This window comes from Triplophysa dalaica, chromosome 24 (genome assembly GCF_015846415.1).
Source record: "Triplophysa dalaica isolate WHDGS20190420 chromosome 24, ASM1584641v1, whole genome shotgun sequence".
Taxonomy (NCBI): domain Eukaryota; kingdom Metazoa; phylum Chordata; class Actinopteri; order Cypriniformes; family Nemacheilidae; genus Triplophysa; species Triplophysa dalaica.
Genome location: NC_079565.1, coordinates 3,790,206 through 3,815,683, shown reverse-complemented (window position 1 = coordinate 3,815,683; position 25,478 = coordinate 3,790,206). Strand labels below are relative to the sequence as shown.

General features: G+C 38.6%; 2 protein-coding genes across 3 annotated transcripts in view; one reads left to right on the top strand and one right to left on the bottom strand.

Moving 5' to 3' along the window:
* Positions 1-611: 611 nt before the first annotated feature.
* Positions 612-9,966, bottom strand: accs (1-aminocyclopropane-1-carboxylate synthase homolog (Arabidopsis)(non-functional)). The gene is made up of 15 exons (XM_056740523.1): positions 8,991-9,966; positions 7,454-8,097; positions 6,604-6,663; positions 6,255-6,325; positions 6,080-6,149; positions 5,918-5,984; positions 5,629-5,726; positions 5,140-5,217; positions 4,860-4,960; positions 4,559-4,648; positions 4,237-4,282; positions 4,006-4,147; positions 2,187-2,329; positions 1,952-2,105; positions 612-1,879 (listed from the first exon to the last, which is right to left on the bottom strand). Exons 1-15 carry the CDS (start codon positions 9,601-9,603, stop codon positions 1,479-1,481), a joined length of 2,778 nt encoding a protein of 925 aa, XP_056596501.1. The 5' UTR covers positions 9,604-9,966; the 3' UTR covers positions 612-1,478.
* Positions 9,967-11,920: 1,954 nt separating this feature from the next.
* The window catches only part of furinb (furin (paired basic amino acid cleaving enzyme) b), a 58,302-nt gene continuing 44,744 nt past the window's right edge, over positions 11,921-25,478 (top strand). The window contains exons 1-2 of one of the 2 annotated variants that reach the window (XM_056740451.1): positions 11,921-12,385; positions 15,636-15,897. In XM_056740451.1, the coding sequence (XP_056596429.1) occupies positions 15,718-15,897 (180 nt within the window). In that variant the 5' untranslated portion in view covers positions 11,921-12,385; positions 15,636-15,717. Of the gene's footprint in view, positions 12,386-15,635; positions 15,898-19,235; positions 19,519-25,478 lie in introns of those variants that run through there. The other variant, XM_056740452.1, reaches the window with a different exon arrangement.

The window sequence follows — 25,478 nt, the reverse complement described above, 5'->3', positions numbered from 1 at the left end:
AATTTAAGAACAGACTGTAAATAGAAAATATCTATTCAGAACCTGTATGACTTTCTTCTTCCTAAGAACACAAAAGAAGATATTTTGAAGAACGTCGGTCCCCGAACAACATTGACCCTCAATGACTCCCATTGTTTGAACATAAAAAAAAACAAAGACAATGTGACAGACAAAATATCTTCTTTTGTGTTCCTCTTGAGAAAGAGTCATATACAGGTTTTGAACAACACAAGAGTGAATAAATTTTTCTCCGAACTGAGTTTTTTTTGTTTTTGTATCATCGCAATAGGCAGAACTGGAGGCTGAACCACAGTTACCGTGGCGTCACATGACACAAGGTCGCTGCGGTGTCGTCATGGTTACGGATCATCGACAAAGGAAATAAAACAGCCCTGCTCCCCAACCAAGGTGGGCTCACAGGAAACCCAGCAAATGGTTACTTCCTGTGGCACGTGGTTTGTCACAGATCTGACACCGGTTCCGTTATCCTCTCATGATTTTTGGACAACAGAAGCTGTTCCCAGACCAATGCAAAGAGACAAAAAATTATGAGGATCACAGAAAACAAATATGACACGGCTGGGAAAATATAATTTAACATAAAACATTTTAATGCAAGTTAACTTATTTATTCAGTAAGGAGCCCTTAAACACTCGACAACCACAAAATTATCAAATGTGTCATGACCCTAAACTGAAAAGTAAAGATAACATCCATCCGGGTGTCAGAATACAAGGCAAGTTTTTCTTGTAAAGTGTCAAAAAACACATTTTTTTATCTAAACCGCGTTCACTTTTTATCCCATGACTGAAAACATAGATCAAGATTTATTTTTTGTTGCAAAAATAGTAGCATGTTTTTGATCTTTAGCATAAAAAAATGCCTCTGTGCCTTTAAGACTTATGTAACATCGCTCAGACATTTGAGTTTGTTTTAATAAAACTTTTACTTTGTGACAGATCTGTCGTTTAATGCGTCTCTGAAAATGTTTAGATCAGACCAAAATACACAAAAATAAAAAAACTTCTTTGTAACAACGCCATTCTTCGGCACGATAAGCATACAGCCAAGTTCTATACGTGAGGAACAGCACAAAGTTCAGCGATATGAATACATTTCAGAAATTGGCAAATCATTTTTTCAACCATCAAAACCAAAACGAACTCTTCACAATACTCATATTTTTTCTAACAAGCAAAATTTGATTGTTTGATACGACAGCTTTAAAAGGATTTAAAGAATTGAATCATGAGGCAAAAAAGGAGCTCTCTTGAATCAATGTGACAGCTTAGATATAATTATTTATAATATTAAAAACAACGTTCATAAAAAACAAAACTTTGATATACAACTGTTGTGATTCAACACATATGAATTCACATTCCATTTACAATTGTGGGGGTCCCAAGTGTCTTTTTTGGAAATACGGACCATACCTGTACTTAAGGATAACACATAGTGACACTATCATACCACACTACTTCCTAGCTCTGTTTAACAGATCTATAAAAACATCCAATCGTCCTGGGTCCTCTCCAGCTGCTAGTTCAGGCTTGTTTTTCTCCAGCCAATCAGACCCGTGGATCTGCTGGCGCAGAGTACCGATCAGCGAGCCCAGACTCTCTGAGACGTCAGCGGATTGGCCGTTATGAAATACAAACTCCTCATCAGCCAATGAGACTGGCTCTGTCTTTATGCAGCTTATTTCCAATGGCTGTTGGCTTTGTGTGCGTGAGGATTCGACTGACGTGTCGTAATTTATGTTTTTAGTGTCTTCCCTCCTCACTGACCCACTTGTGTCATCTTGTTTGCATCCTTTCTCCTCAATTAAGGTGGAACCCTGAAGTTCTTCCAGTGCATTTCTGATCCTCTGGATACCTTAAGAACCAAGATGTTAAACACCAATGTCCAAATGCACAATGAATAAAATGAATCGTAAGAAAAACAGACCTAGCTTGAGTTTGTGCCGTTGATCGCTGAAGACGATCCGGAACCATCCTGGTGATACACAGTTGAAAGCCTGACCACAGCTGAGGAGAACCTTGTGCTTGATGAAACACCTCCATAGAGACAGCTCCTCTTCAAACGTCCTCTCCCTCAGATACTACACACACAACCACACAAATATTAACTTTATAACTGAATTAAAAAGTGAGGAAGCATAATGTAGTTTCTTGGGTTTAACCTTGCTGAGATCAGCCCAGATGAAGAATCCTGCATTTCTGTTCAGGAAAGGAATTCTCAACTGCTTTAGCTCTTCTGTCAGGTAACTGTGAGCCTCTCTCAGTCTACGTCTGTTCTCGGGGAGAAACTCTTTATTCAGCCAGTCTGGAAACACCAAGAAAAAAGGGTTCTTTCACAAATTCCTGTGCATTTTAATATGACTGTTTGTGGGGGTGTATAATACACTCAGTTTATGATTCGTTACAATACAGGGTTTGCAATTAATAGCATCATTATATTATTAACAAAATGAATCTGAAATTATTATTATAAAAAATATTTTTTGGCAAAAACAGATTCTTCAAATTCAAAACTCATGTTTTTATTATGTTATCATGTTTTGATTGTGTTAGTTGAATATATTTTCTGAGTTATTATTAATAAATCAAAACAACCTAACTGCTTGATTGATATTAAATGGAATGCACAATAGAAACAATTTTTTTTTCCAATGGATCTGTTTTTGCAAATAAACTCTTTTTTATTTCCAAAATGGGAGATTAAAGTCGAAATGTTTACGAGATTAAAGCCGAAATGTTACGAGATTAAAGCCGAAATGTTACGAGATTAAAACCGAAATGTTACGAGATTAAAGTAAAAATGTTAAATTAAATAACATTTCTTATTTACGATATTGTACATTATATACATTATTATAGAAATTGCCACAATTAAAAAATTAATCTGCAAGGCTCGCATGACAATTAATAAAGATTGAATAGGTCTGTCACTGAAAAACCTGAATTTTACCTTAAGGGACTTAAAGATAACACCAAACAAAACACTACATTTGTAGATGCAGATCATGTGTTGGCAGCTCAACCAATAAGACTTGTTCAATCATGACATATTGTGTCACAATACATCTTTACGTCATTTATTTTATCTTATTTTGAATCAAGGCATTAAGGCCGTGTTCACACTTGACTTGTTTTTTGACAAGAAAAATGGCGCTTTTCCAGTTCACTAAAAGTTCCAGCGTTGATGTTACTAATTGCTGCCGGCAATGCTAAAGATAACATTTGTGCAAGTAGGCAGCGTAAAAAGACAGGCTTCATAACAGAAGTCTATTTGAATTACGAACAGAGAGCGTCTTTGCAATAACCAATCACATATTTATAAATACTACAATATTAATTTCTCGCTAGAAATGCAATCAGAAGTTATTGAAAGTGAAAATTAAACGTACATTTGTACAAAACTATGCTCCAGCGGTCGTTTCGGCCGCTATTACATTTTTTCGAGCTTGAGCCTTCCCCACCAATCACGTTCCTTGCTTGTTTTTATGGACATGACAGGTCTCTGTCATTGGTTAACTGTGGGTGCTTGACGTGGGCCGTTTTTTTTTTTATAGAAAAGGATAACTTTTTTCCATCTCAAAAGTCGCTCTGTGCTACAGAAAAAGACGCTGGTGCTGCCGTTTCAAAAAGCGCTCAGTACTTTTTTTGAAAACACGGTTTACTCCATAGGATTATCATGTAAAACAGATGCTAGCAGCTTCAAATAAGAAGTAAAGTGTGAACATGGCCTAAGGCTCATTCATGACTGCCATAAAGTGTTCTTAACACAGAATCTGTAAACGACCAAAAAACAACCACAAATAGTATCATCCTTTGACATACTTTTTTGACATACTTTTTTTGACATACTACGATTTGAGAAATGCTAATGTCTCACTTTTTAGACAAATTGTAATATGAGAATTTGTACTCAGACATAAATAGAACAACAAATCAGAACATTGGGTGTATTTGAGAAAGTCACGGAGAAGGTTCACACACCTCTGTCTCTGAGCAGTTGGGCCATCTGGTACTGTGTGGGTCCAGGGACTCCATGGAAGCATCCCAGCTGATCCAAAGCCTGAACAACATCTCTGTTCTCCGTGTAGACCACACCTACTCGCACCCCTGCCATAGCGAAATCCTACACATGCACACAGAATAATAATGTACAAATCCATCCAAATCCTTTAGACTGACATGGTATCCTTAGTCTAACTTAACCGGTCTTACCTTACTAACACCCCACAGAACGTGGGTTCTTTGCGGATCTGGCAACCTGTTGAAACATGCGTGAAGTTTATAATTAATTTTACAGGCAATGTATTATAATTAAATTGTCACATACATGGGAAGTGCCTATTCCAGAACATTACAGATAAAGATGAATGAGATTGATTTTGTTTCATTAAACACATGAGACAGACGGACTGTTAATTTTCCATGACGAGTAATGAACTGTCGTTCTTTCCAATTTCAGCTTTGGGCATGTTAGTTAATTTAGTAAATGAGAGAAGGAAAAGAGAGAGAGGATGTTTGCGTTGGTGTCTCTTACCCGTTGAAACTGAGAACGCTGCGAAACGCGACCGTCTCGCTGAACACTGAGAGCATGTAAATCTCATCCACAATCACATGAAGCTGATGCCTGGAGCACATGAGAGAGAAATAATGAAAGAATGAGGACATGAGTGCTGCCGAGGGGAGACAACCTTGAAAACAAACACAATTTCTCTTGTCTGTAATGAGCAACTTAATTATGCGTATGAAAACATTTGAAAAACAGACTGCTATCACAGATCTTTTAAAGGGACGGGACACCATTTTTGGAGGTTCATATTTAGTGGTTGTGAACTCACGTTTTGGCAAAGTTTAGAAAGCTGGTCATTTCATCAGATGAATACAGTTCTCCAAGTGGATTGTGGGGGTTTAGTAAAATAAGAGCTTTGACATTTAATCCCTGTAAGAAAGTAAATATATAAAATTCATAAACAAATATTTGTGTTTTTGTACAACGTACGTTTCAAACAAGGTTGCTTTTTTGGACATAAACTAAAAGAATACATTTAAAAACCCAAGATAAACATGATTCAGAATAAAAATGTGATGTGTATTTGCTTAAACTTTATTAAAAATAACCTCTTGCTTCGCCTCCTTGAGAGAAATCTCAAGCTTCTCGACAGTTAGCTGGAACGGTCTGACATCATTTCCTGTGGACTGTACCAAAAACATACACAAAAAAAAAAAATAAACTAACAAAATAACCACAAAAATAATGTTTTGAGAGGTACTCTTACAAAAATAAGTATACTTCCAAGTTAATTTTAGTAAATGCACCTATGTTTATTTTCAAGTATGAAATATGTAGTAAGTCCTAGAAATAGCACACTTGTAAGTGTACTATTTCCATACTATTTGGGACTAAATTGGCCCCCTTAAAAACCTTTTTCTGAGAAGTTAATAAAAAGTAGACTGATTTAAACTTAAAAGACTTATTTTAAAAGTATAATAACACCACAGTCTAATAAACTTTTATAAGTGTAATGCTAAAATTACTATTTCTGCTTATTGTTCACAGAAAACCCTTCAATTTCCAACACAAGCATAATAAGAGCTTTTGTTCAGCACCTGACTGTCAAGCGGCACATGTCGGAGTTTGACACTACTGTACAATCCCACATCTTCCCTTATAACGCCATAGAACGGAGAGGCAATGAGAATGGAATCTGAAAAACACACAGTATGAAGAATTGCTCAATCTTTATGGGTCGATCATCTTAAAACTGCCAAATATCTGCCGATTAAGCATAAATGTGAATATAAAGGTTGAAGGTTAAACAGCTTCACAGTGTGAGTGTGCTTCTGTTTTTGACACACGGTCGCAGTTGTATTAAGTAGTGGCCAGATGGTCTCATACCTTCTGGGTCGCAAAGCACAGCTGCCAAAGCCGAGAAGGCAGAGCCGCAACCATTTAAAACAACAACCTGCGAGAGAATAGACGCATGAGAGCGTGTACACCAGAGTGAAGAATAAATCATTAACAAAAAATACACACATATGATGATAACAAAAAACTCACGTTCTCAGCTTTCAGAGGATTTGGAGAACAGCTATAATCAGATAGGAACTTTGCAACTTCCTCTCTTAGGCTTTGGAGGGGGGAATAAAACAGTGAAATGAAAGCTCAGTTCAGCATTCTCAGCAACATTCAGCTGAAAACCAAACATGCTAAGTTATGTTAAATGTTGACTTACAAGCTGTGGCCTTTCCAGTCGGAATATTGCAAGAAAGCCGGCTCAATGTGAAGCATATCGGGCTGCGTCAGCTGTTGTGAAAACCAATAGGTCAGATGTAACATCTATTCCAATAAGTATGACATTTTACATAACTGTCTAGAAAACTACAAGCGCAACGATAATCTCTTCAACAAACCAAACAATACAAGGTATCATTCATGTTAACAGTCCAAATGGTGCAGGATCTTTTTTTATGCATTATCAACCAAGTGCTCTCTACCTATTATTGAACAGTAAAATAATTGTTTGATGGGTTTTTTTCCAGGCAAAGGCACTTCACTTATGCATACTAAACAAAATAGCTCACCCGTTTCTGGAGGAGGTCAAAATTAAGCTTGTTTTCACTGGTTCCCATGTTGATGATGCCCTGAAAAAAAGACACAAAACCACAGGAAATTACAGCACAGCAGATGCAGGTTAAACAGAAAAGAGCACTTCTTAAGTGCTTAAAATGAGAAAAGCCACACAGATTTGCAACTACATTTCCTGACAGTCCCAGAGGACCTTTGTGTCTTTAGAATCTAGCAAAGTACACCACTTAAAACAAGACTCTGTGTTTATCAGAGGTTTTAATGTAGGAGCATAAGTTTTTTTTTGGAAAATGCAGACACCCTGGGCAAACAGAATGAATTATCGAAAAAAAAAGTGTGCAAATAATAGATGGATAGTTAAAATTCATTTCAGCAATGTCTTGTTGGGGTGAATCCTCATATTTACAGTTCATTTTAGTATTTTCCCTATTTTTTTTTTAAGTATGGTTAAAAATGAACTAGAAATTAACATTTAGAGGAATCTCAATATACAGCCGCAGAAAATTTCAATTACAATAATTATTTTCCGATTTTCTTAATGTACTATTTTTAGGTATATGTTTTAGGTATATAGTAAAAGGATAATTTTTGTTTCGTTCTGTGAACTACTAACAATGTTTCCAGAATTCCAAAATTCGAACTAAAAGTATTGTTTCTATTTGAATTTATTTGAAGAAAATGAAAACTGGTTTAGATTTCCTCGAAATTCACTGGACTGAAATAGGCACATACATCTAGAAATCCTGATTACATGCAAAATTTGGAATGGTCTCTCAATTCTTTTTCACGTCTATACATAAAAAACCCTATAAAATCTTATTGCAATACTTTTCTAGCAAGACTAACATTTGGGTTTGTGTTCTCGTCGTGTCTGTTGACGTGATACTTGACGTAGCCTTCCTGCAAGATTCCCTGTTGCATTCGCATGTTGTTCCCACGACAGGAGAGGTATGGACTGCAGTGGGGTGTCTGATCACCCAAAAGGATGCTGGGTGTGGTTGTTGCTTTGGCACTGTCGCATGACGCCTGAGGAAACAACGTTTGTAAGGAACTGGGTGAAATTAAAGGGTTGGTGACCGGCGCCACACTAGTAGTGGGCTTTTGGTCATCCTCCTTCGTCTCCGTTGAGCCCAAAACTCTAGTCAACATGGACATCAAACGAAACTCGTGTTCTCTCTCTTGCTTTGCTCTCCTCTCCTCCTGCTGTTCCCTCCTCTCATCAGCCCGCGCCTCCTGGCGCAACCGTGCCTCCTCCAGAGCGAGGAAACGCTCTTCTGCTGTCTGCTGCCAGCTCAGATACCCGGCCAGAGCATTCGTCAACATGCCATCGCTGCCTCGTCCCACCCTGCGACGTTTCCTCTGAAGGAACGATTCGGAAGCTCTGTTGCCTTCTTGGTCGCCATGGCTATCTCCATCTCTGATTGCCATGGGAGCAGTTGCCGGGGAGACACCCGCACCGGAGGAGCCAGTCATATTTTGGTCACTAAAATCTGAGGTGATACCACAAAAAAAAGATTCAATCAAACGTTAGATCTTGAACTGTTTGAATATTAAAAGCTTAAAACATGCTTCAGAATGAAACGTAAAGTGACAGTAGGCATTGCAACATGCCAGGTTTGCCACGTGGAACATCTGCGGTGCAGAACGTAATGCTTTAGATGACAGAATAATGCCAGCAGCAGAGGAAAACCAATGATCATCATTCCAGCTGGCATGAATAAAGCCTTCACACCGCTACACTGACCACACACGCCAAATAATTATGGATAATATCAGCGAGAAACAGTAAGACTGTGCAACTCAATAATGTAATTCACTAATGCGACCACAATATTGTAAAAAATGTAACACAACATTCCCTACTGAAAAAAACAATAGAAACCATTAAAGCAGTTATAATGGTAGAAATGGTTTTAAAGTGATGTGTTTAATGGAAACTGTAATGGTTCTACTGGTATGTGAAGAATTCTACTGGTGGGATGTTAAATCCGTTGAAAAACTGCCCAAAACACAATGGTCTTAATGGAAAAAACTAATGGTTTGTAACGGTATTTTAATGGTAACCATTAGAATTTCCTCAATGGTTTCGGTTGGGTTTCTATTGTTTTTTTCTACAGGGATCCCGCCGCCAATCCATCACATACCAGCAAACACAATTACGGTTTCCAATAAAACCAATACAAATCCCTTTAAAACCATTATATCTTCTTTAATGGTATTGTTTTTTTCAGCAGGGACCACATAAAGGAATTTTGTAATGGATAAACAGAGGATGGATCATATTATCTGTAATGGAAACCATTAGAATCTGTGTTACTTTATTCAACAGGTGCTTTCTGGTACATTTCTGCGAGCGTCATTCAAACTGTCCACTATAACTTACCTGATGGGGAACACACCATATGCGTGCTTCCCTGCTCCCCGTCCAATTCCGTCTGTTCCTGTGCGTTCGGACCCGCATGTTTGTTGTCAACATTACCCTCATCGTCATCGTCCACGGGTCCAAACTCGTACAGCATCTCGGGCGGACCCGCCGCTTCATCATCGGAGCTCAAGACCTCCGTCTTGATCTCCAGTATCTCACCCGCTCTGGGCGGGTTGCCCGCGACCTCTGACCCGACAGCAGCATCTTGAACCCCGACCACCTGGCTCGTGATGGGACCGCCCCATACTGGAAAAGTGCCAGAGGATGCGGCGGACCGGTTACTTTGCGCTCTCTCCATAAGTTCATAATAACGCGTGGATCTCAGCGTCTTTTGCTTGTATTCCAACTTTAACTTCTTGATCTTCTCTCTGCATTGGTCGCCGGTGCGATTAATCCCTTTTTGACGAAGCGTGTTCGCGATCCGGTTGAAAACATGCTGGTTCCGGAGACATGTCACCAGCTCGGTTTGGACAGTCACGTCTGACCAGATTTGCAAAAGTTCAAGCACTTCTGGTTCGGACCAGTTGCTGCCGCGTTCATACTTTTTGCCGTAGACATGAATTAAGTGCATCGCGGAGACGATGTGTGTTAAACTTGTAGTTTTGATGTTAGATGGTTGCTACCAATGTTCGTGCATGGATACGACAGAACGTTTGCGTAACAGAAGTCAAATGCATGGAAATAGTTGTTGTTTAACACGTTATTTATGATGATCAATCATCTAACCCGAACACAAGTACTTTACCCCGACAAGAACGCTTTAAATCCTTAATATTCAGCAAGAATCCTTATATATTTTCAACCCGTCGCTTTTGTTCTTAATTCAAGTCTTGATACATCCGGGTTCACGGCACATGCGTGCTGTCCTTATTCCGGGATAAATTTGGACCGTGACAACAAAGAACGGCGCTGCGCATGCGCTGAGAGACGAACGCGAAGCAGGCGAACGATCAGAGAGCAACTCAACTGTAATGTTGGTGCGCCATCTAGTGTTTTAACTAATAATGTACAGTTATTATGTACGTCAATCTGATATTTCACTTTTATTGGGTTATTTACCATCTAATGTATTTGAACGATCCGTTAACAGGGAGCATTTCAACATCATTTAGACAAATTAAAAAGTGCATAAATCTTAAATAAGTATTTTCATTGAAATAGGTGACAGCCCTGCATCTTTTTTACGCCAGAGAACATGAACACGGGACATTTCGCCACATGAAACCAGGCTTGTTCTTATATTTAAAAAAAGTAAATGTCATTTTATTACATGTTTTAAATGTAATAACAGTGTGTTTAACTTACAATTAAAATAATATTTTTGGGGTTGTTTATTTTAGCAATTAAAGCAATATCTAAACTTTAGTTAAATTCACCTTTTCATAATTTTATTTACTATTAAAGTAACTTAAAATACATAAAGGTTAAATACTTCAAATACAATGGATGCTTTATAAAAATCATTAACAGATGGGTAGGACCACCTGATATGAATGTTTACCTTATGAGTTTGCATCATCAAATAAGTAAAATGGGATCTGTGTGGGTCATTACGCAGGAAATCTTAGTAGGCCAAAAACATGCTTCATTTTCTTTGAACAAAATATAATTCCCTTTGTTCGTGTTTTTATTTTAAGCATTTCCTATTTAAGGGTATTTTAGTTGCATGAGAGGGGTTGTGTGGCCCAGCAGATACATTTTAAGGCTGGTTCGGTGCCCTTGAGATTGCTCCAGGTGGATTGTTTCATAATAAGTATACTGTCATTTCCTTCAGATAAAAGCATCTTCTAAATTACTACCTAGGGGAAAGCTTATACATCTCCCATCATGTGTATATTTTTCCATTACTTAAATGCAGCATTAAATTCATTAGACTACAAAATGACATTAAGGTACTTGACGTAAAAATGACGTCAATGGCTAGAAAGCAGCAAACCAGAATATTCCTGATTTGACGGGTTTAAAAGACAAGTTTTAAGGCTAATCCCAGACTAAAATGAATGTTTGAGCAGTTTTAACTGCAAATCACTCACCTTAAAACATCTTTTGTCTTATGTCAGCGCCATTATTATGTCTCAAGATGCACACCAGTAATGTTTTTACTAGAGCATTTCTATAAAAAATAGCTTAAATATCGTAATTTAACTACGGTTTAGTCCGGTTTTAAAATAAACCCTGTATGTGAAACCGGGCCATTATGTTTTACAAATACGCCATACTTACAATAATATTGATTTATCTTGTATTTCAAATTAAATGTTTTCTTCCTTTTCTAAATGAAATTGAAAGTTCAATGTAATTAGTATATTTCTGGTTATTTGCTCTTCAAAGTCTTTTTCTAAGATGGCGCATAAATCAAAAAAAGGTGAAGAGCTGGGTCAGCGAAGAGGAGACCGTCAGGGAAATTCTGCCTGAGCAATTCTACCTGCATAGTGCAAATATTGACAAAACTATTGATTTTATTTGACATCTGTCTACAAATAAAAAACGATAGAGATTTTAATGGGGCTATTTATATCTACTGAACAAGATCCACCCTGTTATCTGAATATTTGCTTTAATGATGCTGCTGTCCTTGGTCCTGAATATGATGCTGATCTGACCTTTGATGTTTTATAATGGACATTCTTTTACTACAATAATTAGAAAAATCTCACATTTAACATATTTCTAGTATGGAGACGGTAACTAGTTGCATCTTGCACCGAATGCATCTTTATGTACATCTTTATGTTTTACTGGATCGTTTGAAATCAATATGACAAGAGGACAATTTAACGTTGATGCCTTAAATCCTGCAGATGGAGCACGTGAATCACAGACCGCAAACAGGTTTATAACATGACGTACTTCCTGGGAATTGTAGGCCATTTGTGATTACCCCGGATTGTGCACGAGTGTACTACGGAGCCCGTTATTCCGACGAACAATAAACAAACGCTACAGATGAAACGTCACATATCAAGCGCCTATTTAATGGCTTACAATATTCGCAGCTTTGATTTACAATCTTTCAGAGACACAAACAAAATAATAATACATAAATAAAACGGAGGACTACAGGAAGACGCGTGCTGCTGAAAGTTTCATCGATCTGCGCGCTCTCTCTGCGCGTGATGCTGAGTGAGTTCAGGGGGTCTCGCGTCACACAAGCAGCGGCGCGAGCGCTCCGTTAACGGTTTCTTTGCCTTCGTAACGGCTGCACTTTACTTTTCCGTGATGAGTGGAGTTCAGACCGGAGCCGAGAGCTGAAATGTTATCCCGATTACCGGAATTCTGTCTGTGTGAAGCGGAATGACAGTCCGGTGTGGTATGCCGTTACTCGAGGATGGGTCAACGGTCTCTTGTCTGAGGTAAATGACAGCTCCTGTGTTTGTTTAATGGTTGTTTTAGCGCGAAAAACAAATAATAAAGAGCAAATGTTTAATATGAGGCAAGATTTTCTTTTGTCTGAATTTGGAGCTGTCATACTAACCGGTGATATTTTAATGCTAACTCTGAATGATATTTAATACTGTTTGCACCAAACTGTTTTATATTTACAATACTCGTATTGCATTTAATGTATTTGATTGTGTTGTTTTTTGTATATCCTAGGTAATAATTTAGTTTACAGTTATATTTGCTCTCCTATAATCTAAAAACGTGTTTTGTGTTATATTATTTTTTGTATAATATTGTTTTTAATGACTGAGATAGCAGGGCTAACCTAACGTAAAACTGTCGACAGAATTATCAGGTTATTGACAAATGTGTGTTTTTTAAATGAGTGATTTCAATAGATTAAGCAGAAATATATGCATTTATATAACGGAATTGGAGAAATTCGTGTCGTGTTCGTATATTTTCATGCAAATATGTGTAAAAGAAAACAATTGGAGTGTTTTTCTTCTCAGTTTGGTTATTATTACGTTATTTTTATTACATGAAAACTATTTTTGGTGTGCGCCTTCTGGTTTTACAGGTTTTGACCGATTTCCGTTACTTTGACCGGTTTACTGTGCACGTGAGAGTCTCTACCGTGTAAACCCAAAGAAACCTGATGAAATATTTAATGCCCCCAGTAGTAGGCTACTGGTCCAGTACAGCAAATGAAAGAACAACAAAGAGAAAGAGCCGTGATCATATACCCCTCTTTTCCAGCCCAGTGGACTTAAGAGACTTGTCTGATCTCATGTGTCTCATGTAGTTCAAGATTCATGACTGTACGTGATCATCCTCAGAAATGTATGTTTTTTACCTTCCGACTGTGAAAACTGTAGCTCCCGTATGTTTATTGCCATGTGATTAATGTTTGGCTCATGTCCTCCGTTTGCCCTTTTTACATTATAAGTGTCCTCTTAACTGTCTTGAAACATTGGTTTTGTTGGCAGCGTGACTATGAAATTGGTTTTTGCCTTAAGGCTCCTGCAAACTGGCAGTGTGGTCATATTCTATATCTCGTCCTGTCAAGAAATAGGATAACGGAAAGAAGAGATAAGGAGAGCATATATGCATGCTGTCTTTCCCTTTTCTAATGAGTGATTAAGCTTTTCAGTTCCTGCCCTTACCAAGCCATCATGGGTCATTAAAGCTTTAGTAGTTGTAGTTGTGTTTGATGAGGAGTTATTAAGGCATAGTAATTACTGTTCTCTCTTCCCTAGAGAACATGCCATAAAAATTTGGCTCCCCGTGCCAGCATAGCGTCACCCAGGATGGCGCCTTTTGCGGGCAAACAATCTGTTAGGTCCTCGGTGAGAGCTAGATAATCTTTTACATTTTGACTTTTAATGATGGCTCGTGAGTCATTACATTTGGAAAAAACAGATCGTTTGAAGGACGGAACGAGGATTGATAGTTTGACCTTCGCCGAGTTCTCAAAAAAAGATCGGCTCTGAATCCTCTCTTGACAACGCTCCATTTGAATGACTTCCATTTGACCTGTCCCCGAAGCCCATTTGCAAAGTATTAGTAATGCTCTCGGATGTGTTTTTCAGTTCTATCAAGGTTTTTTCATTTCATTTAGTTAATTTAATGTTGTGTTTTGTAATGCAACAATTATTAGAAAAACCCCTTTGGCCAGGTTCCATTTGCTTGTGAGCTTAAGATATCGTCATAGATCCTCTGGTATCTTCTGCCGTATAAACTGTTCTTCTGCTTTGTTTCCTTCTTATAAAATGCCAGATTAATCCCAAGACTTTATCAGAGCTAATAGGGAGAGAAATACACTAAGCTGTCACTTGTTTGTCAGAATAGACATTGACAGTCTTCAGGCGCATTTACGACTGCAACATTTTAAAGGTAAACCCTTCATTACCTCTGACATTTATCCATTAGAAGAAGCTTTCAGAAGAGACTGCATTAATAAATTAGTCTTGTCAAGACAGTCGAAAATGGAGTTAACTTGAAAAGCAGTTATCTGACAATGCTTGTAGGCATAGGAACTTCTATCACTTCCTGTGTTTAGATGTAATTTTATTCGGTCTTCAAGATTGATCTAGCATAATTAAAATAAACACTAATTGTTAAAACAGTTGTTCAGAATTTCAGTTAAAAGATGACAGTTACAGTGTGGTTAACAGTCGTGGTAAAGTGTACGTATATTACTCTCTGTCCTCCTCCTCTCTCTCTCCGTTGCTTGTGGAGGTGTGACTCTCACGGGTTCCATCAGTAAGACACACATGGTTGTCTTCGCTTCTCTCTCCAGCTCACTGCACTGTGCCAGCCCTTAATGAGCTCTGTAATGCAGAATTTAGACGTGACAATTTGTTTGTTTCTTCACCAGGCCTTTTACCAAGATCCTCGCTACTTCCTACCACGCGGTGCTATTTAAATGCTAAAATCGGATCGTAGTCGTCACAGGCTATGGACTAGTTTTGCTAATGACATCCTGTCTTTTGAAACCTTACTGGGCATTATGCAGTTTGGCTTTCTTAATTTCATATTTCACAAGCATGAACTTCAGCAGGATATCATGAATTTGAAGGTGATTTGCTGGTGTGCTGTATGTTTTACAAAGCAGAAATATGCATTTGACTATTATTGTTTATGGTCTGTTCTGTTGTAGAGGGTGTCTGACGTTATACATCGAGCGCTGAGCCAAACTTTGAAATGACACAATCAGCAAAAACTGAGCTGTCTCTAAGGAGCTGCTCAACTCTCACGGGACTCCCTTAGTTTGTGTTGTAGTGCTTCTCTGAGAAATGATGCAATACTCGAAAGCTACAGGGTCATCATTGCAGTGTGAAACTTTATATAAAACAATGTTTCTGTGAATTGATTGTTGTCCCAAAAATGGTTAGGATGTTTTTGCTGGGTGCTGAGGATGTGGATTATATACTTGCTCTAGATACAAACATATAACAAGTAGGTACATGATGTGAGTTGCACAGCCTCCTTGTCTCCTTGTCCCACTAAGTGTTGTTTGGATCCCAGTTTTCCCCTAGTGTAAAGCTATCAATAGCACTCAAGTCACCTTCATGGAAATGTATCGCTCGCTGTGGTCCCTCTGCAAATGTTTTCTGACAGAACGGTTATGTTCAGCTAACCTGAGCTTTATAGAAAAATATAGGTCTTTCAGTGTGCTAGTATTTCTTTGCTGACAATCTGTCTTATCACCTCTAGGTCATCAAAGTTCTGAATTCACAACGTTGAAAGCCAAGCAATCCAGAAAACCATTAGGCTCTGAGCCTAAGCACTCCTGTTCATGGAGGGCCGCCGGACCCTGCTGCTGCTGCTGGGGGCGTTTCTGGTCCTCAGGAATGCTGAGGTCCACGCAACTGCTGACCGAGGCATCTACACGAACACGTGGGCCATCCACATCGAAGGGGGAGCTGAGGAGGCAGAAAGAATCGCACGCAAACACGGTTTCATCAGTCACGGGAGGGTGAGTGGGATCAGTTCTTTATCAAAGATTTATCCCCTGTTCTGTGTCGCCACATTTGTGTATGTGGAGATAATGCTGAATGAGACTGCAAAGCATCATTTACCTTTCTGCTGTCAAGCCGTACCGATTTACGCCGGAGAAAGACACATTTGCACAAACACACCCCCACACGTACACAAAGTCTCTTGAACGAGTCCTTGTAGCTGCTTGTCGAGTCGCAATGTCTTGCGCCTGTCACCATTCAATTCATTAAGACGGAGATGCGTCGGATGTGATTGGCGAAATTAATTTCAGCTTATGTTGTATTCTTTCCCCGCCGCCCGCATTGTATTGTTCGTCTCGCCAGATGTTCCCGCTTCTGTTGTTACGGAATTAAACGCTGAGCTGATAGACGAAAAGCAGGAATGTATCTGACAGCTGAAGCATTATTGTATGTGAATTAATCCCTGTGAGTGCAGTGCCCTCTGAGCTTGCTATGAGGAGTCTGTGAATAGCACATGTGTGGGAGGACAGGATAAGAAATAGCTGCCAAAATAAAGCTTTCCTCTCCTCTCCCCTCCTCACATTTGCCCTACTGTAAATCAGATTCTACAAACATATTTACAAAAAAATTAGAGCCAGAGGTAAAAAATCTGGTCCTCTGCTTAAGCTGAGCAGGTTGGTTATGCGGTTGGTGTTGGTGGAGGGTTGTCACCTGGCATTCCCGGATCAAAACCAAGTCCATTTACTGGTCGTCCAACTTTCTGTTTGCTTCGTTCTTTCTTTTTTCCGATTTAAGAGCTTCCTGACTAATGTGATCTGACAGAGCTGAACAAATGAACTCATTTTCCACTGATACAAACCAGTGAACCTGATACACACATATCAGACATCCATTATTACAGACGAGATAACAAGCTGGAAAGAACCAATATTAGCTGATTTGGTTTAATTCTTTTGTTTGTTCTGTGTTGAAATGAAACAAACATGTTAAATTACTTTGATGGAACCACTCCAGGGCTCAAGACTGCGACTAAATAGTTTTTGAGACAGCACGAGCTGATGTTTCCCGGTGTCATCGCATTGGTCACAGCTCACCTCATCATTGACAAGTTTACAGACACAACGTGAGCGCATTAATAAAATTCGCTGACTGATTTTTTAGCCTGAGGACGAGCGATTGGATATTTGAGACGTTTAAAATTAAACTGACCGCGGAGGAGTTCATAATACGCCATTTATCTTTTGATTATTTGAGACAGCACTGAATCATTTCCAATCCGTTCACAAAAATGAATGAGAGGCAAATTCTCTTGTTAAGATATGTGAAGTTATCTTTACATTGTGTTGTGAACAAGATGAAAAGTGTCCTCAATGCACAATAAAATCATCATAAGAATGTATTAAGACGAGCCCTTTCGTTTTTGCTTTAACACTATAAACAACAAAATTCATACAAAATGACATGCACATTTTCTGTTGGTTCAAATGCAGTACTTTTTTGGCCTGGTGTGTTTAGAGTTTAAACAGTCTCTTTACTTAGCACTTAAAGCTTCTCTACCGTCTCCAGTGGAACCAAACCACTGTCACCTGCAGCTAATAGACAGGTGGTATTAAAAAATATATTTTAACACATTTCCCATATTTACATTTCTCTACAAATGTAAACACATTTAAAACTTTTCCACAAAATTCTGCAGATTTTTCCAAAAACACATTAACTCTGTTCAATTTTAATGAAATACTTTGAAAACAGGAAATTGTGTTATTGGTGAATAAGGTTTATCTTATATATATATATATATATATATATATATATATATATATATACTGTATATCTGTTTGAGGCTTACACTCCTCCCTGTTTCAGCACCTCCTCGGTGTTCATTTTAATCTCAGGTTAAATGTTCACTAGTGCAAGTCCAGTAAGCCTGGTGTCTTTCATCCTGTTTTGCCATGAACACACTGCAGTTTGAGAAGTGACAATCGTATTTAAATACGGGAGTGAATCCACTAAATTATCATGTGTGTATGGAACAGGTATAGATACTCCCACATTAAGTGATAATTGACACACTGCTAACACTGTTCTAGCATTTTGCAGCTGTAAATAAGAAAATAAGCCTGCTATATTTGATTTAACAACATACACACAATTTATTTTATTTATTTAGTATCATTCTCATTCTCTTGCTTTCTGAATATGTCATGAGTTTACACAGATTAATAATCAGTTTTAAATACAATTTAAATATTCAAACATATCAATAAAATTATAACTAGTGCCCTCTTATGGCACGCACAGTGCATACAGCCATACGGCTGCAGGCGCCACTGTTAAGAATCAGGGATCACAATAGACTGATGTGTGTGTGTGCACTGTGTGTATGCCCAGAATTCTTGGCGTTCATTAGTGTGGCATAATGAACAAGCTCTTCGTGCATCTCCGTTGATTTATGCATGACACTGACCTGTCAGTCAAACAAGGGACACTTTCACACCCTGCACATCGGATTGATTTTTCATTATTCATTTCAGACTCTCAGGCAGATTGTGAAAGTCCTTGAAGGATCCCTGTGTTCCGAGTTGAATTTTTGATGCCATATGGTGCTTTCTCTCGTCTTCCCCTCTCTCCATTTGATGTTATTTGAAGTCAGAAAGTGTGACTTGAGCAAAGAGCTTTGAGATGCCGGTCTCTGGGTGAGAAGGTGTGGCACGTTAATCCAGAGTGCCGTCGCTTCGGCCGTGTCTAGTCTCGGAGCGTCCTCACAGAAATCCACAAGAAATCCTACAATGCTGAAATGGTATCACTCAAAAATGTATTATTAGGAGAGAGATAGAGAGTGATACGAGAAGGTGAAGCATCGAGCATGCAGGAAGGAGAAAAGGGTATATTGGATACGTGTTGATTCTGAAAAATTTATATAAAATTTAATGTGGACCACCATATGATGTTGACCACCACAAGAAAGTAGCAAAACAAGCATGGTTTTGGCTAAATTTGGACCAGATTGGAACACCATAAGAGAAAAAATGTGCAATATATACACTTGCTTTATGTGTTTTTTCTACCTCTAACATTTTACATGCATTAACTTTATAGTCTTTGAAATTGAGTAGAAAGTATTTAACACTTGTCACTTTGATGCAGTGAGCATACATATTCCAGAATAGAAAAACTTTTATTTTTAGGTCCGTTTCCGTAGTCTTATGTCACCCTGGATGCTCAATAGCCTGGAATAGTGATTAAGGAAGACAAAAGTGACATCAGGTCAACGAATGACTCGCTGCGCTCTGCCCCATTCCAAGTGACAGAAAGTGCCTTATTTATTTCTGAAAGCGCCTGTCTCTCTCCACAGGGGAACGATGGGACGTGTGAGACATTTATCCAAGCCCATAATTACTTGATTGCACAACCCAAATCCTGTGGGGAGGGTTTCAGCTCGATCACAGGCAAGAATGGATGGATAGGTGAAGATAAAAGCAGGGAGTGCGAGACTTAAATGTCATGTTGCTTGAGCTGTCATCCCTCAGAGCGACGGGATGTTCCTCTGAGGAGACGGAGGATGGTGGAGCAGACCCAGGGGGGGAGACGAAGCCACACAAACCCTCATGCTGGAGGCTGTGAATGTCACTGAACAGGTGAACAGCGTGTGTGTCATTGTCCCTAAAGCCTGATTTTCACATTTTACCAAACCCAAGTGATAACTCAAGTCAGACCCTCCTGCCGAGCAGGTAATTGCAGAGTTAATTTAAGTAAGTCTTGACCTGTTCCCTGTCATTTCCGACACCAATTTAAGAGGTGCAGATACGCCGATTCAAGGTATATCACAGTCTGTAGCAGACTGACTTCCCCAACTTCCTGACTATTATGCATTTTAAGGGCCTCCTACTGTTCACACACCTGCCACCGTTCTTTTAAGTGTTGTAATGAGCACACCTCAGGACATGGAAGTTCAGGTGGGGAATCTATAAAATGAGGAACGAGGCGCTCATCTCTGGAATTGAAGTGGATGAGTTTAGGGAGGATTTTGCTGAAATGAATCCTCAACCTGAGAGTTGTGAACAGCTGTTCAACTCATTCAGCGGATAAGAGATTAAATAATTCGTAGCTATATGCGCTAGTTTTAGCATAAGCATGGTATGTGGCCATAGATTAAAAAAACAGGTGACCTCACTGTCTTAAAAGTAGTTGTTTAGCAGGTGTTTTTATGCAGAGTGATTCGCTTTTATTGGCCCTGGAGCTCCTGCCAAAAAGTATTTGATCTTATTTTAAGTACTTTTTAGCATGCTCATTGGACTAATGATTGTGATGCTTAATACTGTTGGTGAGCAGTACGACCGTCTCTTATATCATGATGAATTTATTTTTTTCAACATATAACGTAAATATAAATCATAAAAATAAATGTTTTATGTATCTAGCATCTCTGTTTGTTGACTCATTTTGGCTGTATACTATCTTTCTCGCCAGCCCTAGCTGAGTGGATTGTTTACTAGGAGCAGAGGGGTGGGAATTAAGATTTGGAACAGGATTCTAGCATTTGTGCGGCTTTCAATAGGATTTCAACAGCTTTTTTTGTCCTAACTGCAGTTGGTGGTGTTTTTGCATTTCTCTCTGTTAATGCTCTGCGTGCGGGTGTGACAATAACGGCTTAGCAGGCAGCTGATCAGCACACTTCAGTGACGCATTGGTCCCCACCTCCTCCCGTTTGCACACAAAAACACTTGTGATTGCTCCCATCGCCGAGCACGGCTCTCAAAGGCCTCTCTGCTTTTAGAGCTGCTGGTGGGGAGAGATGGTGGCTGGTGTATTGTGGGCTGATTGCATTTGCCACAGCGCCTCGCTGTCATTGTTTTTTGTTTGTTTTGAATCAGACAGTTCCTGACAATAGGGTACACAGAGCAAGTCTTCACTATCTGGGGTTCTGCTGGTAGCGAAACCGTTATGCACCCCTTGTGTATTTTTCCACCCTTGCTTATTCATGGTGTTTGTCTAACAGCTGAAAGCACCAGTGCACAAAAGACCCAAAGGGGAACAATGATTCTGTACTAAAGAACGAAACGTTTATGTTGAAACTTTGAGAAAGTCTCAAATGCTGTACGATTTACAAATGACTCAAACATGTTTTTAAATAAATTAGGTAGTGGTTGATCCATCTCCTGTGAAGCCCATATTATCGAAGTAATTATAACCTATTGAGAAAGCATTTTGTGTCCCAAGGGGAAAATTATAAGAGTTCAAATCACAAAAACAAGTGGTCGATTAGCGCAAACAATAATTTTGATTCATCGCTCATTAAAAAGACAAGCAAAAATGCTGTTTCGCACTCACAAGAAGTCTTTAGGACAGATTGCCATCTACTACTATTTTGGTGCATTGCTCTCAATGTTTATATGTACTTGTTTGTTTAGTTTCGAAGCCCTATTGGGTTGCATTTAATTAGCAATTGATAAATATTTAAGATAAAATGACATTTCCCCGTGTAACTTAAACATATTTGTAATTGTTTTGTGATTCATCTATTTCCAAAGTTTATTCCAACTTGTATCACCGATCTCTTGCTATAATGTTTTATTCATCAATACGTTTCATTATGGAAATGGCGTATTTATTTAAAGGCCATTTATGTTGCTATTAATGTCCTGGATGTATACTTATCATTACTTGTCTCTTTTAAGAAGTAAGTTAAAATACAGTTGTTCCTGCCCTCACATCCACCCCAATTCCTTTCATCTAAACTAACCAGAAGTCCCCAGAGAGTTGTAATTCGCATGTACAGATCTCAAATTAAGAGCTCCTGCAGCTTCATGAGCTCTCACTACCTGGCAGCCTGTTTCTTTCTATCTCTGAAAACAAAATCACTTTCTTTATGTCTCTCTGGCTGTCTGCTACCAAAATTCTCTCTCGTTTTCTTCGAAGGTTTGTCACTCATCCAACTTTTCAGAAATCATTATTTAAGATGACTGGAGAGGTAGACATAGTTGGACACTATTCACTCTCCTTTTTAAATCTCTTAGTTTTGTATAAGGAATGCAGATTGATAGGACAGCTCTGCAGGGAACATGTCTACACTGATGGAGCTAAGCTGTCTGTGTTATAGTGTTGTCAAGATACCAAAAGTTTGACTTCGATACAATGCCTAAGATAAGTATTTTTATACGAAAACGTAATCGATACCATGCAAAAAGAACATACAAGAAGTAATTAAATAAAAAATTATGAAACATAACATAATCTGTTATATTATTTTTTACTCTAACAATTTACACTGTATTCCTGCCTTGCTTTTTGAGCATGTCTTCCCCTTATTTAAAAATGACATGTCACCAGAGAGACCAACTTATGAGTGACAGGTATCAATGTATGATACAATCCTAAATGTGTACCGGTCTTATTGTTTGTGGTCTGTTAAAGTTAAACATGAAAATAAACGGTTTAAACTTAAATTAATCTACATTAATACTAGCTAAGACATTAAAGCATGGTTAAATTCATTCACTTCAATCATTACAACTCATTAAAAACATTACATAATAGATTCTGATATGAACAACAAATCTCTTTTTACAGGATTTATGAATTTCTTTATGTAACTTAATACAAATCTAGTTGTTTATTCATATTAGTTCATTGACAAATGTTAACAAATACAATTGTTAACACTTTAAAGTGATTACCAATTATTAGTTCATGTTAGCTAACTAATTTTAAACTGACAAGCCGTGAATAGACGACTTAAATTTCGTCATCACCCCGAAATCTGCAGCACAAATACGAGGAAAGAAAGTTGTACACATCCACTGACTGAACAGAGCGTTGAGAGCACATGCGCGCAACATATAGCTGCCGCAAATGGACGTATTTAATAAATTAGAAAATGGTATCGTTTAAACAGAAGGGTATCGCTCTACTTTTCTAGTACCGGTGTATCGTGCAACACTACTGTATTATATTGTCACAGATAGTTTAAGGCGCATGTACCACAGAGAGCTAAGACCAAATTCAAACATGCATCTATTTTAATAGCTGAGGGACAGTTTACAAAGACCTCCTTTAAGTAGTTTTAAATTGTTGGTATGATTACATATGGCATCTTTGGCTGTTACGACCCAGTCATATTAAATGTAACTTTTGATACATAACCAGTGGTGATTATATTGTAAGTAATATTATATGGCAGTCAGTGTGGCTAAAAATACACATTCTGTTGTTTTCTACAGTGGCCCATCGAGTTGTTTTTTAACACAAGAACGATTCCATTGCGAGTAGCCCTTAGTCTGCTGCATCGTCTCTGAACATTTGATCTATCCTGGCAGAGTGGTAATAGAGCAGAATACTGGATTGTGCTATCTGTTAGATGGTTGGTGAGAGAATGTGATTTGATTCAGTGTACCAGAGCTTATATTGCTTTTATAGTTGCCTGTTTTTCGTTCGGTTTCCAGCTGATTACAAGAGCTGATTATTTATTGAAGGGAGATGACATATAAATGTACCATGAAGGCTCGGAACAATGTGTAAACATCTTGTTTTATTAACTAGCGTAATCAACCTGAATGCATTAGGTTGACAATAAGAAGTATGTGGAAAGGCAAGTCACCACTTTTTATAATGTCTTATCAAGGAGAAATAGTCATTTTATTTTAACTAATTATCCATCTGCCTCAAGCAGCTTTTCCTCTTATCTTTAGAGATCTTTTTTGTGTTGCCAGAAGCACACAAGAGAAACTTTAGTTACAAAGGACTTGATAAAAAAGTTGTTTCCTAAGTCTGCAGCCGTGTCGACTTTGAGAAAAGGAGAGTATCTATCTAGCAGCTGGAGACAGAACTGTCTGAAGTTCTGCAGGCGGTCGATGGGAGATTGATACGATCAGCAGAGATGGTGGAATGTGAAATATCAAATGTGGCATGCTCAGTCTGACACAGACAATGAGGGAGTCAATCTGTAGGAAAGACAGAGAGAGATTGCTTTTAAGCTATGTATGTTTGTGTGAGTGTGTATTGTTATGTGCAGTAACTTCTTTGAAGTCTTTCTTTGTATACCTTTTGTTTTGTAATGGTTTTAATGGAACAATTACAATTTCAGTAATGTTTTATTTTGTTTTCTGGGTAACTATACCCATACTGTGCTCCACACTATTGACAATATTGAGCTGAAGCTTTATTGCTCATCAAATCGCAATGTCTGTCAAAAAAAACCGCAATTCGATATTTTTCCCTAATCCAGGGTCAAAAGTGGTGCCAGCTGTCATTCGAATTAAAAGTGAAAATGTTAAACTATGGTTAACAAAGATGTTAACCGAGGGTTATGTTTTTTGTTTAATGCACTTTTAAGTGAATTTTACACCAGATTCATCATATGAAATATATTTCCTATAATTATACAGCAACACATAGCGTTGGGACTACATCACCATCGAATGATGTTCTGATCAAGAAGAAGAGTTTCATTTCTGACGGCGTACAGAGTTCAGATTTAAGACTTGAAAAAGAATGAATGCATTTTGATGACACAAAAAATTCATGAAATTCTTCAAAGAACATTCCCTAAATACAGAGCAAAAAACAGCAAAGGTTTTATTTATAGGACTTAATATCAATCATCTGTCCACCGTTTTTATTTATGATCCGCTTGGTCTTATTTGTTCATGTTGTTACTTGGCTGCACCATTTCAAGGACTATTTATTAGAAACATTTTCATCAAGCAATTTGTCACTGTCTTTGGCCCATCTTCATTGTATTACTTGGTCTCTCTGTCCTAGCGTTCCCCAATAAAAGGAGATGAATGTCTCCCATTCTTCTCTGTGGTATCGTTTTTCCCATAATTCAGAGCACAGATAGAGCTGTTATGGGTGAGTGAGTCACACCATAGTTGAGGGAGGTAATGAATATTCATAAGGACATCAAAAGCGCTTTTTTTTAACCAGCCAATAGGGACCGCTAAAAACTCTCGCCTCACTTGCTACTATTGTGGTGTACTGATGGGTTAAGATGGTTTAAGGTTGTTAGCTTTAAAAATTGTTAAGCTTCTGTGTGTTATGAATTTGTTAAAGAATTTGTTAGCCACCACCAACTTACCATCGGCAGCTCAACTGTGGAGAGAGTCAGTAGCACCAAATCCTGGGAGTGTAAATCTGGACCACCAACACCATATCACTCTCAAAGAAGGCCCAACAGCGACTTCACTTTCTGTGCCCGCTGAAAAGAGCAGTCTTCCTCCACCAATCCTCACCACATTCTACAGGGGCACCATTCTGAGTATCTCCATCGCCGTCTGGTACGGGAACTGCAGCGTGGCGGACTGCAAGACCCTTGAGCGGACAGTAAACACAATGTCCCTCTCCCATCGATCCTTGACATTTTCATTTCACGACGCTCTAGCAAGGCCACCAGCATCGGATCCCACCCACTCCTCCTACAGCCTCTTCCTACTCCTTCCATCAGATCGACGGTACAGAAGTATCAGGGCCCACTCAGCCAGACTGATAAACAGTTTCTTTCCCTAGGCTGTAAGAGCCCTTAACTCCAGCCACCCAAGCCCCCTCTGAAACCCCTACCCAGACCCCCCAGTCACTGGATCACATCTACCTCTGCTATATG